Source organism: Felis catus, chromosome A2 (genome assembly GCF_018350175.1).
Source record: "Felis catus isolate Fca126 chromosome A2, F.catus_Fca126_mat1.0, whole genome shotgun sequence".
NCBI lineage: Eukaryota > Metazoa > Chordata > Mammalia > Carnivora > Felidae > Felis > Felis catus.
Window position 1 is genome coordinate 135341241 of NC_058369.1, and position 16388 is coordinate 135357628.

Here is a 16388-nt window from a genome sequence, read left to right on the forward strand (position 1 = left end):
GATTGTGAGCCCATTGGCGGCAGGGGCAGTGCTCCCCAGCATCTGGCCCCGGGGAGGCATCCAGTGAGTCTGTGCTGAAGTTAGGAGGGAATGCACATTTCATCAGAGCCTCAGAGCAGCCCTGGGAGGGTGTGGGACCTTCCGAGGGCCACCACATCACAGTGGATTTCACATTTACAGACCAAGTCTCCTAACCCTGGTGTCCTTCCCAAGGATAATGGTTTTACCTAAAATCTCTTCAATTTTTTTTCATCCAGCCTAAGTAAACTTCGTTTCTTTAGCTTTTCTTCCTAGGGACTTTATTTCTAACATTTTCAGTGGTTGTGATTGTTATTTTATAACTTTTCCAAGTTTTTCTATTTCACTTGCCATATTTTAGAAAGGCAGTAAAAGGGATACAGGATAAAACAGACCCAGAATTTTGGGTGTTACAGACTTTATCACACTGCTTATTCAGTTCTTTCTAGTCAGTACCTCCAAGTCTTTGATGCTGCCTTAGCCTTTTCACTCCCGCCTGGGCTTCTCTGTGTGAGGTGAAGTATGTCCGAGGAGACAAACATAGGGTTGTGTGTTCACTCTGTTTTGCAGAAGGTCTTTTCCAGGAGCGTGGTTTGGGGATTGCTCATGCTCTGAAGAATCTCAGGAAAGGCTATTAATGTCCCGAGAGACAGAAATGTGGTTGGCTCCATTCCACAGGATTCCCAAGTAAGCGCTGCTCACAGGAGTGATCCTTTGCTTCCCATAGTTGACCTATTATCTCTTCTCTTCTGTGATCCAGAGAGGTCATTTAATTTTCTTTAAAAAAAAAGGGTTTTTTAAGATTTTTTTTAACATTTATTTATTTTTGAGAGACAGAACGTGTGCATAGGGGAGGGGCAGAGAGAGAGGGAGACACAGAATCTGAAGCAGGCTCCAGGCTCCGACCTGCCAGCACAGATGTGGGGCTCAAACTCATGAGCCATGAGATCATGACCTTAGCTGAAGTTGAACGCTTAATCGACTGAGCTCCCAGGCACCCCAATTTTTTTTTAATTAAGTAATATCTTTGCTCAATGTGGGGCTCAAACTCACAACCTGGAGATCAAGAGTCTCATGCTCTACCCACTGAGCCAGCCAGGCGCCCCTAGGTCATTTAATTTTCAATCCATGGACCCATCCTTCCTACCTTGTTTCTTCTCAGGGCCATGCTTCATTCCTTCCCATTTGCTCATTAATTAAATAAGAAGACCGTACTGAGTTGAAGTTCAGCATCATCAGAACGCTCCACGATTCAGTCCCTGAGGTGCTGCCCCTGAGTAACTCATGTGGTGTTTCTGAGCAGTGACCTGTTGGGAGTGTTCTGCTGGATCAGATGAAAAGCCTTATGATTTATTAATTGTTGTCTCTGGGTTGAAATAAGACATTACTGAAATTATATGAATCTATTCTTCACAAAGCTAGAAGTCTGTTTGTTTTTGAATTTGTTTTGCTTAGCCCCAGCTGGTATGGAGGAGACAGTGATGTGTCTGTAAATTTCAGGAGAATCCTATTTACGTTTCAAAGAATAAACTCCACAGTTTTCTGCTCCAGTTTTTAGGTACTTTATCAGGCCCTCATACGTCTTAAAAAATAATTGCTAGTGGCCATCATTGCTGATGAAACTAGGCAAGGTATTCCTTGTTTTAAGGTGGTCTGGTCTGCAGTGTGCAGCCCTTCTAGATTAACGAGGGAATCTTCAACTAGACTCTCCTCTCTGTGTGCCTACCTGCCTTCCCCCCCTGGTGCTGCAAACACCAGTAATAAGATTACAGGGAACTTATCTTTAAAGGTCAGAGGTAAAAATAAATACAGTATTAAAAGCATGCATCTTTTAGTATCATTTATTTAAAGTTCTTCTCCTTTTACAATGAAAGGCTTTCCATTTGCTCTTTTGTTCTTTCATGCTTGTCAGCAATATCTGCCTGCCCCTGTGATGCCGCGAGTCAGAGCTTGGGAGGCAGGACTGCTGGTGTTCAGGGCTTTCCTCGTATCCAGCTGTGAAGTAACATGAATAAGAATATTGACCTCATGGAGCTGAAATGAGAATTAAACTCTCTAATATGTGAAAGTGCTTTGTTATTAACTTTAAAAAGTGTTGATATTTGTGCCCAGAATTGCCAAGTGCCAGGTCTTAGTGATTTGAGCGAGGATGTTCAATAAGACTATAAGGTTCATAGATTCTTAAATGAGCACCTCCCGCTCTCTTAAGTGTTTTCTCCTTCTCTCACTTCTCTATGTGTGTCTCTTCCTTTTAATGACTTCATTATCTTTCCCTACTCTAGTAGCTTTCTATACAACTGGATATAACAGAGAAGTACCTTTTAATTATTAATCACTGCTGCTATATAATCTTAAGTAAAACCAAATGGGGACAGTGTTTAGTTTAATCTCTTTAGAAAACTCATGTATTGTTTTTTTTTTACACTGATCAGTTAGCTATTGAGTCTTTTGCCCACAGCGGATTCAGTGTTTTCAGTAGAAAATCTTTACAACAGGGCTACTAAAGCATTTCTAATTCAGGAACATCTTTTCTCTTTCTTGAAGAAATGGATTTCATAGGATTTTATACTCACTTTGTCCCTGGAAACCTACTGAAAAGTATATCATGGAGATATGAGAGTTCATCGCTATAAAATAAAGCAAATACTATGTTTTGGTGACTTTTTAACAAATAATGGGAAGGGGCTGCCTGGGTGGTTCAGTTGGTTGAGTGTCCGACTCTTGATTTTGGCTCAGGTCATAATCTCAGGGTCATGGGATTGAGCCTTGCGTCAGGCTCTATGCTGAGTTTAGAGCCTGCTCAAGATTCGCTTTCTTTCCGTTTGCTCCTCTCTCATGTGTGCACATTCTCTGAATGAATGAATGAATGAATGAATGAATGAGTAAATGGATGGGAATGTGGGGTCATTTATAGTGTAAGGATGGAAATTTTGAGAATTTTAGACACTTCAGAATTTGACCTGGTTTAATTTTTTTCTTTTAAAAAATCTTCCTTTTTCCACTAATATGCTTAGGAAGGGACAAATCACTATGTCTTTGGGTTTTTTAATGGCCAAGCAAACCCACCCTTAACTCAGCTGTACCCCTACAGCCCCAGACTGATTGCTTCTTCTGTGCCTTTCTCTATTTCTCCAAAAGAATCCTCTTAGTCAAATTGTGACTATCAACTGAGCACATTATGTTAGTTCAGACTCTTGAGATTACAACTGACAGCCCACAAGTCAAACAAAAAAATTCATTTAAGAGGAAGCACCGGGAAGGATGGTTGGTAGTCAAGAAGGATGGAATTGGTGCATCCTTCTACATCTGTTTCTCTGTAAAGGGTTGACAGTTCAAGCTCCTAACTTCCTCAGCCTGTGCAACCATTTGGAAAGGCTGTGATATTTTCTCAGCACCTCCAAGCAAGCCCCTTCCTCTGCTGACATTGCCCTTCTATCCCTCCTCCTTCCTGCTCTGGTCTGGTTAACTCCCGATTATTCTCCTGCACAACCTTTCCAACCCCCAGCGCAAAGTGCATCCCTTTTCTGTGTTTTCATAACATCTTGTGCTCAGGATTTGACTGTGTACTTGGTAATTGCTTGGTTACTTGTTCGTTTCTCACCTAGACTGTGGCCTTCTAGAGGGTCAGAAATGTATCTCATTCATGCTTCCATTCCTTGTCCGTAGTTTCATTCATAAACAGAGAGAAGTATTTGTTGAATGAGTGAACATGGGATCGTGTTCATGTTGGTGACTTTGCCTTGTGGGCAAATGTGGTCCTTGTTGGCAAATGCCAAAGCCTTTCCCCCTAATGATATCAAAGTCCTATTTCTAATATCCTTCGTTCTAAAATCAGGCCAATGCGATCCCCTTCAACAATAGGTTCAGTAAAGAATGTGAATATGCATGCAAAAAGCTCTTTAGGTCAGTTGTTGTTTTGGTAATAATCAAAGTTTCATGCAATATCTCAATAGAAATGATAATGAAATGTGGAGGAGAACCTTATTAAGTCGGCAGCCAGATCAACAATATAGTTCATATGAACAGAGTGGCAGAAATTGGTCAGGAAGGTACCCGACTACACATTTTTAGTGACTTATTTTTTATCTTTCTTTTTATTGATCCAATTATTTTGATGAGCAGTCTAACAGCCTTTTTAAGTTAGGTGAAAAAAGTTTTGCTAATTCATGCTAACTTTGTCAATTTGTCCTTCCTTCTTAGGAGTAACAATAGTCTTAAAATCTTTAATAACTGCCAATATACTGTTGACCCTTGAACAACACGGGGTTGAACCTCCCAGGTCAACTTACATGTGGATTTTTTCTGATAAATATGTATAGCACTGTAAATGTAATTTTTTTTTCCTTATGGTTTTCTTAACATTTCCTTTTCTCTAGCTTATTTTATTATAAGAACACAGTATATAATACATATGACCTACAAAATGTGTGTTAATTGTGCATGTTATTGCTAAGGCTTTGGTCAGTAGTAGACTATTGGTAGAGTTTTGGGGGTAGTCAAAAGTTATATTCAGATTTTTAATTGTGTAGGGGGTTTGTGCCCCTAAGACCCCATATCAGTCAAGGATCAACTGTATTTATTTTCCATTTGTTCTAGGTTGAAATATTCCTTGTTGGTTCATCAAGAACTCTAATGTGTGGGTCTCATGAAACATATAAGGATCTTTTCTTTCTGACTGACAGTCTAGTAACCAACTTTTTTTTTATATGTTTATTTATTTATTTTGAGGGAGAAAGCATACACGAGCTGGGGAGGGGCAGAGAGAGAGAGAGAGAGAGAGAGAGAGAGAGAGAGAGAGAGAGAGAATCCCAAGCAGGCTGTACACTAGCCGCACAGAGCCCGATCTCAAAAACTGTGAGATCATGACCTGAGCCAAAATCAAGGGTTAGACGCTTAACTGACTGAGCCCCTCAGGCGCCCCGTGGTAACCAGCTTTGATTTGACTCCTCAGTGGTTATGAATCCATGAAAACCATTCCCAAGGATAGTTTTGGGAGGCAGAAACTAAAAAGCTGCTCTTTTCTCTTGTATGTAGCTTTTTTCTTTCAGGAACTATACCTTGACACCTAGCATTCTGGCCTTTGTAATGCTGAACCATTTTAATGGGACTTTGTTATGATTCTAAGAATTTTTGTCATCAGAAACAAATGATTTCACCACAAAAGCAAAATGGAAGTCTGTTTTATTGACATACTTATGCATTCCTTATTTTTTTCCCTCTTTTTTTTTTTTTTTAGTGAGCATGTTTTTGAACACATTAACACCGAAGTTCTACGTGGCCCTGACAGGCACTTCCTCACTAATATCAGGGCTCATTTTGGTAAGTAGTAGAATCCTTCCTATTTAAAAGCATGCTGATTACTTGTATGTTAGTATATGTACAGGCAAAAATTCTGGAAGAATACATACCTGCAACTTACAGTGATTATCTTGTATGTGTGTTTATGTTGTGTAGTTGGACTTATAGAGGCCTTTTACTACCCACATTACATATTTCTAAAATATTTAAAAGAAAATTTTAATAGTCCTGTATTGCTTTTGTTGAAGGGGAAAAACAAAATATAAATATAATGGAAATTAAAGGAAGACAATTCTGTGTCAAATTCTAGTATCTGACATACTATAAAATACACGTGACTCAGTTCAACGAACAATGTTTTTCATCATTCTTTTCAAAATGGATTATTGGCCATACTCAAAATCAGTAGAAATAGAGCCCAGTTTTTTAAAAATGGATTGAAGTAGGTGTGGCAGTTATAAGCTTTTTTCCCTTTATCAAAAGTTACATTTCCCTATTTCTTCCTTTCAAAAATTCCAGTAGGCAAAAGCAATGATAATCATTTCTTTGGTTCCATTAGTTTATGCTCTAAATAGTTACAAATGTGATGTTATAACACCTGAAGTAGTTTTGTTTTTTTTTTTAATTTCAGTGGACTTAAATAGGGCCATCTAACTCACTGTAGTCATGCTAATATAATTAAATGATCTTTAAGGAAAAAGAGGTTTTAGAATTTTTTTTGTCTACATATAATGCTGTGATTACTAATTTTTATGGAGACAAGAACAAGAAAGATACTACAGTGTGGATGTTAAGATCACTAAGAAAACAAAAGTTTTAGGAGAGAAGGGCACAAAAATGTGGAACAAATAAATGCATAGGCGAACCTAGAACAGTAGAAGGTTTCAGAAGCTTGAGCTTACACGGAGCCAGAGTAAAAAGGTAGAGCAATATATGCAGGGCAGAAACCTGCCAAGAGCTTAAAGGGATGGTGGTGGTATGGAGGGCATTTTTTTGTGATCAGAGCATATTCAGGTTACTCTTGCTCTGCTGTATCACGTGGGTTGTCTGGACTCGAGGGATGAGATGCTTCAAGTTGATATTACTGGACCAGGAATGTGAAGGACACCAGCAGTTGCTGCTCCAACATGGTTATATAAGTGGAAGTCCACACAGAAAGCCCAGTGCTGACTGCAGAGAGCAAGCAAGCCAAGGTGAAGGGAGGCATATTAAAACTTCTCTTCGAACTGGTTTGAAATAAGGTGTGAATAGTAATTTGTTCCCTCTTACCTCTTAAATGCAGGTCTGCACACCTATCTGTGTCTCTGAAGTCTTCTCTGTTCCTTGGGGACATGAGAAAAACAGACACTCTAGAGAATTGTTCTTAAAGCTGTAAGGTGATTTACTTAACTCATGTTAGTTTGTGGCAAAGCCAGGTCTAGAAACTGTGTCCTCAGATTCCCACCTTGATGCTCTTAATGGACTGAAGAAACTTCAAACTTGGAAAATGCTTTCAAATGCTTGATAAATGATTAATAAGTATGTGCTGAAAACATGGCAACCTTTTATCATGTATATTTTTGGGGGGGAGAGGAGAAGGTATTATAAGTCTTCATCTAACAATTATTTACATTTAAAATAATATTTTAATATTTTCTTTCTAAAATAGCTTTGAAGTATTTTTTGTTTAAACAGAAACACGTGAACTTTTAGATACAGTTTGAAGAGCAGTTTCATGCTGAAACCAATAATTCACTCTGATGCACAAAGTAGGTTTTTGTTTGTGTATTCCTCTCCCAGGGATGTTTGCTTAAGAATGTTACCCACTTAGGTGGTGCTTCCTGTGTGCCAGGCACTGATCTAAGCACATACGTGCTAATTCATTTGCTCTTCGCAACTGTATGAGGAGGAGATTGCTCCTGTTGTTTCCATTTTACTAATGTGTAGGCCAAAGAGGTAGAACAGGCAAGTCAGCAACCTGCCTTAGGTCACTTCGCTGGCAAATAGTGAAGAGCAGGATTTCAGCCCAGGCAGTCTGTCACTCATTTCACCACCTTCTGGTTAGGTTCTCAGCTGTTTTTCTAGCTCGCTGAACAAACAGCAGGTCTGGATTGGGCTACAAACTGATTGCCAGAGTGTGGGTTATCCCCTTTCACTCTGGTAAGCAGGGCCTAAGCAGTCAAACTTTTTAACTCCGGGAGGTGAAGTCCCGTCAACTTACTTTTACAAGTAAAGGGATTTCTGTGGACTGTGACCACCTTTGCAGGTCCAGGCTGGCGAGGCTTTCTCCCGGTGTGTGGAGCGCAGCTGCTGAAACCTGACAATCACTGCTGCACCATCTCAGGGTGTATTTGTCTTGCAGCATTCTCAGGAGGCACAGGATATGTCCGACTGATGTGAAACTGAGCACTGGAAACCTCTGATGTTTGAAGATTTTGAAAGGCCTTTCTCAAAAATGTTTGTCCTGAGGGCAAAGTCACTACAATGTGGAAATAGCTCTTGATAGCTTTAGGCTCCTGCTTTAGAGATTATTGGCATCAGTGTTATCCTGCCTTTGGGGACTCAGCTTTGCTAGTCCTTGAAATGTACCCAGGGTTGAGGTTCCTATTCAACCACTATTTTCTGCCAAGTGTGTTCATGGAGAGGCAGCATTGAGGTAAAGGATCAGGTGCTTAGCGGTTTGTTTCCTGGCAAGGAGAGACAATTACCTAATGACTTTCCCCTGAACAATGGAAGGAGAGCCAGGCAGTGAACGCTCAAAGTACAGGTATGCCCCTGGGGACATGGTTGTTTGGGGACCTCAGGATTCCTATGCTGGAGACTGAAACTGTCATGCAGTGTGATGTCTTAGGAGGAGAGGGGTAAATACAAACAAAAATACCCTGAAAAAGTCATCTAACTGAACAGATATACACAAAAATAAAATGTGTTTGGCAAATGCTGCTGTCTTTTACACTAATGTGTTTAAAAAATAAATGAGGACTAATCAGTGTGTATTTTTCTAGGTATCACTGCTAGTTCTTAATTTCGCAGGTTGAAAGCCCACAATGAGTTTGTTATGCCACCTACCTCTCACTCTTCCCTTCTGGTCTCATGCCCACAGACCCATCCGGCCAGCTCTCTCCCTTGCTGAACTCCAAGCGGCCTCTCTGCCGTCTTGGCACCAGCCTTCCCATCTCAGTCCAGTTCCAGCCACAGGAACTGCACCTGTCGTCACAGTCCAAGCCCACCAGTTTAGTCTTTTAGTTGTTCTCGCCAGGACATGCCCAGTCTGCTTGAAGTAGCCTCTCTGGGCAATGTTTATTTCAATGGAGAAAATTTCTGGGTTTTATTTTTGTTTTTCAGAGTGGTAAGATGGTTATGTGGAGAAAATGCTTCCTTTAATTTTCTTAAAATGTTGGTAGAATGGAGAAAATGCTCTATGTTGTATTGACATTTATACGTAGATCCCTGTGTCCCCATTAACATGAATATAGACATGCTCTTATACCTACATTCTACACATATATATTAAATAGCTATAAAAAGAGGCCATCTAGGGCATAATTTTAAAAAGTGAGAATCAAGAACTAACAGGGGAGGAAATTAGAATAGTAAACAAAAGACTTAGCTCATAGATTACATGTAAAAAAACTATGTTTTTGGGAAAGTATAGAAGAGATGATAATTAGGTAGGAATAAATTATATCAAAGATCCATTTATTGAGTTATCCCTCTATGCCCGGTATTAAGCACTTTGCATATTTTACTTCATTTAATTCTCATTGAAATTCTAAGTGGTAGATATAACAGTGGCTTTATGCTGTTGAGTATAAGCAGACACAAATGTTAAATAATTTGACCAAGGTTTTGTAGCAGACAAATGATAAAATTTGAATCCTGATCTCTCTGACACTATCCTCCATCCTCAAAAGTGAGGGAGTGGGACTAGGAGATAGTTATGGCTTTCAACTTTTCCTTGTCTAAAGAACTTGACCTGCACTTGAGATAGCATTTTAATTGACAGGCATATGAATCGCCCAAATGATGGTGATTCCGAAGCTAAGAGTAAAAAAAAGACTTGGGGAAACTTGATTGGAAAGGCTCTCGGGATGTGGGAAACTATATATAAATGTCAGGCTGTGTTAATTATGAAGAAAGTTGTCCCTTGGCTGTAGTATAAAGAATGAGAGATGCTGTGGGGCCATATCATAGCCAAGTCTGCAGATAATGGGAGAAAACTGAGGCTCATTCAGCTTTATCAGATTACAGATTCTTGGGGTCACCATAAAAATTAATGCTTTTCCACAGGAGACCAAGTAAAGCACCAGGCTAAAGAGTAGACATATGCCTGTCAGGGTCTGACTGTGGACAGGAGTATTTGAGTGGATAGGATTAATGATTAGACATGGCAGAAGTGAAGAAGGAGAACAAGCTGATGGCAGATAAAGGGACAAACTGTCCTTTTGGCTTTATCAGTTTATGTTTGAGCACATATTGAGAGGCTTGAAAATCATGCAGTTGCAGGGCTCAGGGAAGGAACTCACAGAAGCCATCCAATCTAGGTTTTTGATTTTGTTTTTGTTTTGTTTTTGCCGCTATTGCTCCATTTAAATGTCAAATGTCCACGCTTAAACATCAAGTTAAACATCAGGCATCAGGGGCACCTGGGTGGCTCAGTCAGTTAAGTGTCTAGCTCAGGTCATGATCTCACAGTTTTGAGTTCGAGTCCCACATGGGGCTCTGCACTGACTGCTTGGAATTCTTTCTCTCCTTCCCTCTCTCTCTCTGTCCCCTCCCGCTTGCTTGCGTGTGCACGTGCGTGCGCGCGCGCACACACACACTCTCTCTCTCTCTCTCTCTCTCTCTCTCTCTCTCTCTCAATAAATAAACCTAAAAAACAAAACAAAACATCAAACATCAACACATAAGCATTGCATATGCCCAGTGTTTCACAAAGTCACTCATGAATTATCACCTTTGACTTCTGTCTGCTGCTCATCACTTTTTTTCTTTCAGGATTTTATTTAAAATCAAGTTAGTTAACATACAGTTAACTTTATTTGCTTTCAGGAGTAGCATTTAGTGATTCATCGCTTACTTACAACACCCAGTGCTCATCACAAGTACTCTCCCTAATACCCATCATACATTTAGTCCATCCCCCCCCACCTTCCCTCCAGCAACCCTCAATTTGTTCTCTATAGTTAAGAGTTTTTTGTGGTTTGCCTCCCTCTCTGTTTTTATCTTATTTTATTTTTCCTTCCTTTCCCCTGTGTTCAGCTGTTTTGTTTCTTAAATTCCACATATGAGTGAAATCATATGGTATTTGTCTTTCTCTGATTGACTTATTTTACTTAGCATAATAGAGTCTAGTTCCATCCATGTCCTTGCAGGTAGAAGCCATCCAGTTTAAACCAGTAAAGACTTATAGACTAGGCATCCAGAAAGCTTATGACTTGTTCAGGTCACTTTGCTACATAGGGGTGGAGTGAGGACTAGAATTTAAATTTGCACTGCTTTGCCATAATACTAGTCTGCCTCTCATAAAGGTGTTGATTAAGAAGGTGGATAACAGTAATATCTAACAGTTGATGTTTTCATTTTAACAGAGCCACAGAAATGGGTCAGGTAGATAAGAAAGGAAGGAGAGAAGAAAAAGAAAAGAATAAGGAAAAAGAAGAAAAAAGAAAGAAAGAAGGAGGGAGACTACAATCTTCTCTGGAGGAGATATTATTTTCTTTATCCAGTTGGCTGTGGTTTGGGTCATATTTGGCCAGTCTGGAACAGGGACCAGCCTTTACCACAGTTTATAATGATACTTTATGTGTCATCATTTATTGCTTTTGTCCTCTCCATAATGGAAGCTTCACAAAGACTGGGACCCTATCTGTGGTTTTGTTTATCTGTTTGTTTTGTTTTTATATTTCTGTTTTGGTAAATATAATGCCTAGGTAGATTATTATAAAATATTTGTTAAAAGCACAGAGTTCCAGTGCGAGGATGAATTAACTGATTGTGTCAGAATTATCTGGGGAACTTGTTTAAAGTGATGGATCTGACCACCACTCCAGACCAATTGAATCAGAATCTCTAGAAGGGCCTTGAGAATAGCTGCCATCACAGTATGACCTGGCAGGGCCTGAGGCACACGGTGCAGGATGGCTTCTACCAACGTCAGTAGTCTTCGTGACTTTACCTCAGGAGAATGACCCTCCCCTCTAATGCTACAGTGGAAAAATCTCATTCTGGGAACAAACAGGCATGGAGGTGGGGATGGATCATTGACTGTTGACCTTGAAAGGAACCTCACTTCTCTGTCTTCTCTCTTTTCTTAAAGCCTTGGTGATCAGTGGCCAGGAAGTGGGGGGTCGAAGGGCATGAATACCAGTTCTTCACACAGCCCCTCTCAGCTGTTTCAGGGAATAGTAACTGAGGAGGGATTGGCTGAGACCAAGGAAGTGGGAAGCTAAGACCCATTCCATAGCACATCAGTATTCCTAAACAGAACATAACAGGAGCCAAAAGGGGAAAAAAAGTCTGTCATGTGGAAATGAGGGGTACTCTGAAAGGGTTAGTGGGTACAGAGAAAAGGATATATTTGAGAAACGAAAAGATTATGTATATTATATAATCCATACCCACTGCCTTGATTTATCTTGTTTAAGCCCTGAAGATCCCCCTTTGCCAAAAAACTGTTCACCATCAGATATGTTTCTGAACACTTAACAGCAGGTGTCAATTTTGCAGTCTTTCCATTTGGGAGTAGGCTGCGGGAAAGTTTCAGATTTCCTCTTTAATCTCCATCATCTCTGTATCTATTCTCCTGTGATATCATTACCTACTTTAATCCTTAAGAAGCACTTAGCCAATTTCAGCCTGAGACATCATTATATTTCCTGTGGGTTAATGGAATTGGTGTGGAATTACTAAGGTGCTGCTCTATGGGAATCTTGAAGCATTAAAAAAATTTTTTTTTCAATGTTTATTTATTCTTTGGGGACAGAGAGAGACAGAGCATGAACGGGGGAGGGGCAGAGAGAGAGGGAGACACAGAATCAGAAACAGGCTCCAGGCTCTGAGCCATCAGCCCAGAGCCCGACGCGGGGCTCGAACTCACGGACCGCGAGATTGTGACCTGGATGAAGTCAGATGCTTAACCGACTGCGCTACCCAGGCTCCTCTCTTGAAGCATTTTTAAGTGTGGTGTAGGGTATAGGGAAGTCCCTGATTCACAAGGAGAAGTATTTTATATAGAGAGCATGCAGTTCAAGAAGACAGCTTATTGGCTCCGAAGAACCTAGGCATCTTCAGGAAACACTCAGCTTTTTAGGTTTGCAAGATAGACAGAAGGGTCTTGTTTGCTTGTCCCTGTGCCAGATTTTTGTTGCTTTCCTGTGGGAGAAAATGCAACAAGTTTGTACCATAGGTCAGCGCCAAACTGGAATCTCCAGCCCTAGTCCCAGTGCTTTTTGGTCATCCTCTCTGCTTCTGCCAAACAGTAAGGAGGAGGCCACAAGACATTGGTAACTGGGTCCTTCACAAATGGGTCTTTATTTTAAATATGATCTGGGTCCCAAGTATAGCTTTTGGCACTTCTGTCCTGCAGAGTTTGGATCCAAGCCCCTGAGACCACTCTCACATTCACAGTGGCATCCCGCCTTCCATATTCTCAGAAGACAAACCTTACCTGCCTCTGCAGTGAGATCAGTGTCACCCACTTTATCCCTTTGTTACCTTCTGACATGTGAAACAGCTCACATCACACCCTACTTTTCAAAATAGAATGTTCCCCTCTATGCATGCATCTTTCCTTTTCTTCCTGTCTCAGAGCAAGAAATGATAGGTTGCCTTTTGAAGGCAGGGTGTATGTGCTTTCTGGGCTCCTGGCATCATGCCTTTTGGTCATTTGTACCCTTTTGTATCTTTTAGTGTCTCTCTTGTCACTAGATTCTTTACTCTTCCACAAATATGGATAAGTCTATCTTTTTTATAACAAACAAAAAGAACACAAAAACTTTCATTGGTCTTGCTGTTGATTTAGACTCTCTCTCATTAAATCACCAGGCGAGCCCTTGTCATCCATCCATTTAAGTGTCCACCTGTCCATTCATCCATCCAGTGAACATTTATCTGTGTATCCATCCAACATTAACTGAGTGCTTACTGTGACCTTATTATACACATTAGATAACTGAGCCCCAGAGAATCAAGAGAACCAAACAAAGTCACTTAACTTGCCATCATGAAGTGTATTTACGTTTTGAACTTTCAGCTAGATGGGAGGGCTACTTTTGATTTAAATGCCCAATTCAGTTGATGCTTTTTAGTTCTCATCTTACTTGATCTGTAAAATCTTTGGGGTGAAGCATGAGTTGGGAAAAAGCACTAGAGGGATTATATTTTTGAGACTATGAAATGGTAAATTTATATTTTAATTTTATAGTTACCAGATTAAAACCAGTTTTATTCCACTGTGACAAGCCCACTAAGCTTAAGCTTAAGCCCACTAATTTTACAATCTAACTTTGTTTATAAGGGCTCTGCTGTTTACATTGTAGGTTATGCACCAGAGAGAAGTATTCAAAGTGACACCAGATATGTGTGTGTTAAATAACACCATCTGCCCATTTGGATCTGTGCAGCTATTTAAAAATACTGTGGGGTGCTGGCCCAAAGCCTGTCATGTTTTGGGATAAGGGGCAGATTATTATGCTAGCCCCAGATTAGAAGACTTGGTTTGAAGTTCATGGCTGCAAGTCCTTTCCTACTTCTTTTTACTGGTTGTTCCTTGAATACATATTAGAGTCTCTGCCCTAGGGTACTAGGCACTCTAATATGGTATAAAGAAAGATCGTGATAGGTAAGAAGCCATCTACTGCTGTGATACAACAGACCTGAGCAGACCCTCTTTTTCTCTCCAAACAGCTGCATGAATAACCTAGTCTTTACTGAGATCTGTTATTCCTGCATTAGAAATACTGGGTGGAAGGTCTGTCTCCTATTATAATGGAAATACCTCACCAATATGAATCACTTATACCTTAGGATGAATGTCCTGTTTGATAGACTACTTCTGTATTGATTCTAATAGCTAAGAAAGCAAAGGGACAGTAGAGTCAGAGGCATTGGGAAATTAAGATTTGGAAAGGGAAATGATTAGGCTACATCTGTGTTTCAATGCGCACTAGAGTTAGAAAAAGGTGTCTTGTTACAGGGCCCTGGTGAGATTAGGGGTACAGAGCTGGGGCTTCAGTCTAAACAGCTACTTAATTTGCTGTGTGACTTTGGTCATTCCTCATTCTTCATCTGTAAATAGAGACTGTACGTGATCCTTAAGGGTCCCTTTTAGTGCTGACATTCTGTGATTCTCCTGGAAAAACTGAGAAATCTAGAGTTCCAAGGTATTTTTTTTTGTCTTGTTTTTGTGATGGGTATGGGCTATGTCAGGAGCAACCTGTGAGAAGCATTGTGATCTGTGGCATGGACTGGTAGTATCAGGGGCCACATCTGCATTATGTAACCCTGGAGCACAGCCTGTGCCTGGTGTGGAGCACTTCCTGCTATGTGACTGAATCAATGAACTAAGGCCTGGCAAGTGCCCAGGCAGCATAATATAGAAAGCAGAGCAAAGGCTTAGGGCAACGAAAGCTCTCCCCCACAGTGACTGAGAGCCATTGCCAGTTCTGTGCCCAGTGTTCTGGGTCCTTTGGAGCTTGTCTTCTCTTCTAATAAAGGCAAAGCCACGAATGTCTTGAGGGCTTTGTCTGGGGGTCAGGACTGAATGGTGAACAGTACCCTTTTTCACAATGATTTCTAGGGCTTTCAGCCAACAACTTAGCAACAGACAAGAAGATGCTGTACTAGCCTGAATCACAGATAAGTGAAAGAGGAGTGCACCAGCATGTCAGGTATGCTGTGCGTGGGAGGCATGTACATCATCAATATAATAAATGGTAGCTTTGCTATTACTTTTGAGAACCACACATGCAACGGGCGCTGAGCTAGTTTCTTTTACATGGGGTTTGAAACTAGATGTTTTACCTGGGTGTAAAAATTGAGGAACCTTGAGAATGAATAATGAATATGATTTCCACTTTACAATAGAAGAAACTGATGTTCAAATAGATAAAATAACTTGCCTAAGGTTACAAACTCCCTGGACTCATGGTTTGTAAATTTACTATTCTTGAACTTTCTTCCTTCGTTAAGCAAGATCTTTTATTGCTAGCATTCCAAGTGTTATAGACTAGTCCTGTCCCTTCTTAGTTTTCATATCATAGTCTCCCCTGTCTGCCAGGTGAAATTACTTGAATGTCTTCACATGTGAAAATTCACGTAGTCAGATGAGTAACTTTTTGGAATTAAATTAAACTCATGTTCTAGAATTGGAAACATTTGATTTGACTGATAGCTCCTTCTGATAATTCGTAGGTATTTTTTCTGCCTTAAAAGAGTGTGTGTGTGTGTGTGTGTGTGTGTGTGTGTGTGTGTGTGTTTAGTAGAGCAAATGAAAGACAACACTGATTTTTAAATAATAGCCCAAAGCCCATTCCAGAGTCGATAACAAAATCTTGTTCTTATGAAATAAGTAAGGATAAAGGTGATTAATTCTATGTTAGTTCCACATTCTGCATTATAAGAATATGGTATAGGTAACCCTGTGAGACTCTGGATATAGCTGATTCTTAAATTTCTTCTGTGTGATGATTTGTGGCTGCTTAAGGCACAAATCCCAAATCAGACAGGGAGGAGAGGAAAAGATGTGGGAGAGAGCAGCTTTGAATCATGGTGGGAGTGTTCACTGGAGGGACCAAGGGGCAGGGAAGCAGGCTTGGGGGGGTGTCACTTGCTTTCCCAGTGCTTATAAGTCCTGATTGCAGCCTAGTCATATGAGTGTTATTGCTTCTTTCCTTTTATTAATGAAAATTATTTCTTTTCTCCTTTGCAATTCATGGTATGTAATAATTGGTAAGCTGGTGAACTAGGAAACATTAATAGTGTTCAACAGATGCTTGTGCTTGTAAAGCACTTCTTAGCAAGGGGACATTGCAGAGTATCTCAGTAATTGAGTACCACCCATACAAGAAGTGGGATGCCTTTCATTCCTTCTG

General features: G+C 40.3%; 1 protein-coding gene across 7 annotated transcripts in view; it reads left to right on the forward strand.

Annotated features, from left to right (window-relative positions):
* The window catches only part of ST7 (suppression of tumorigenicity 7), a 250915-nt gene that overhangs the window by 124973 nt on the left and 109554 nt on the right, over positions 1-16388 (forward strand). For 6 of the 7 annotated variants that reach the window (XM_006929305.5, XM_006929307.5, XM_006929306.5 and 3 more), the window contains 1 exon segment: positions 5255-5337. In XM_006929305.5, coding sequence (XP_006929367.1) covers positions 5255-5337 — 83 coding nt within the window. 7 annotated transcript variants of the gene reach the window in all.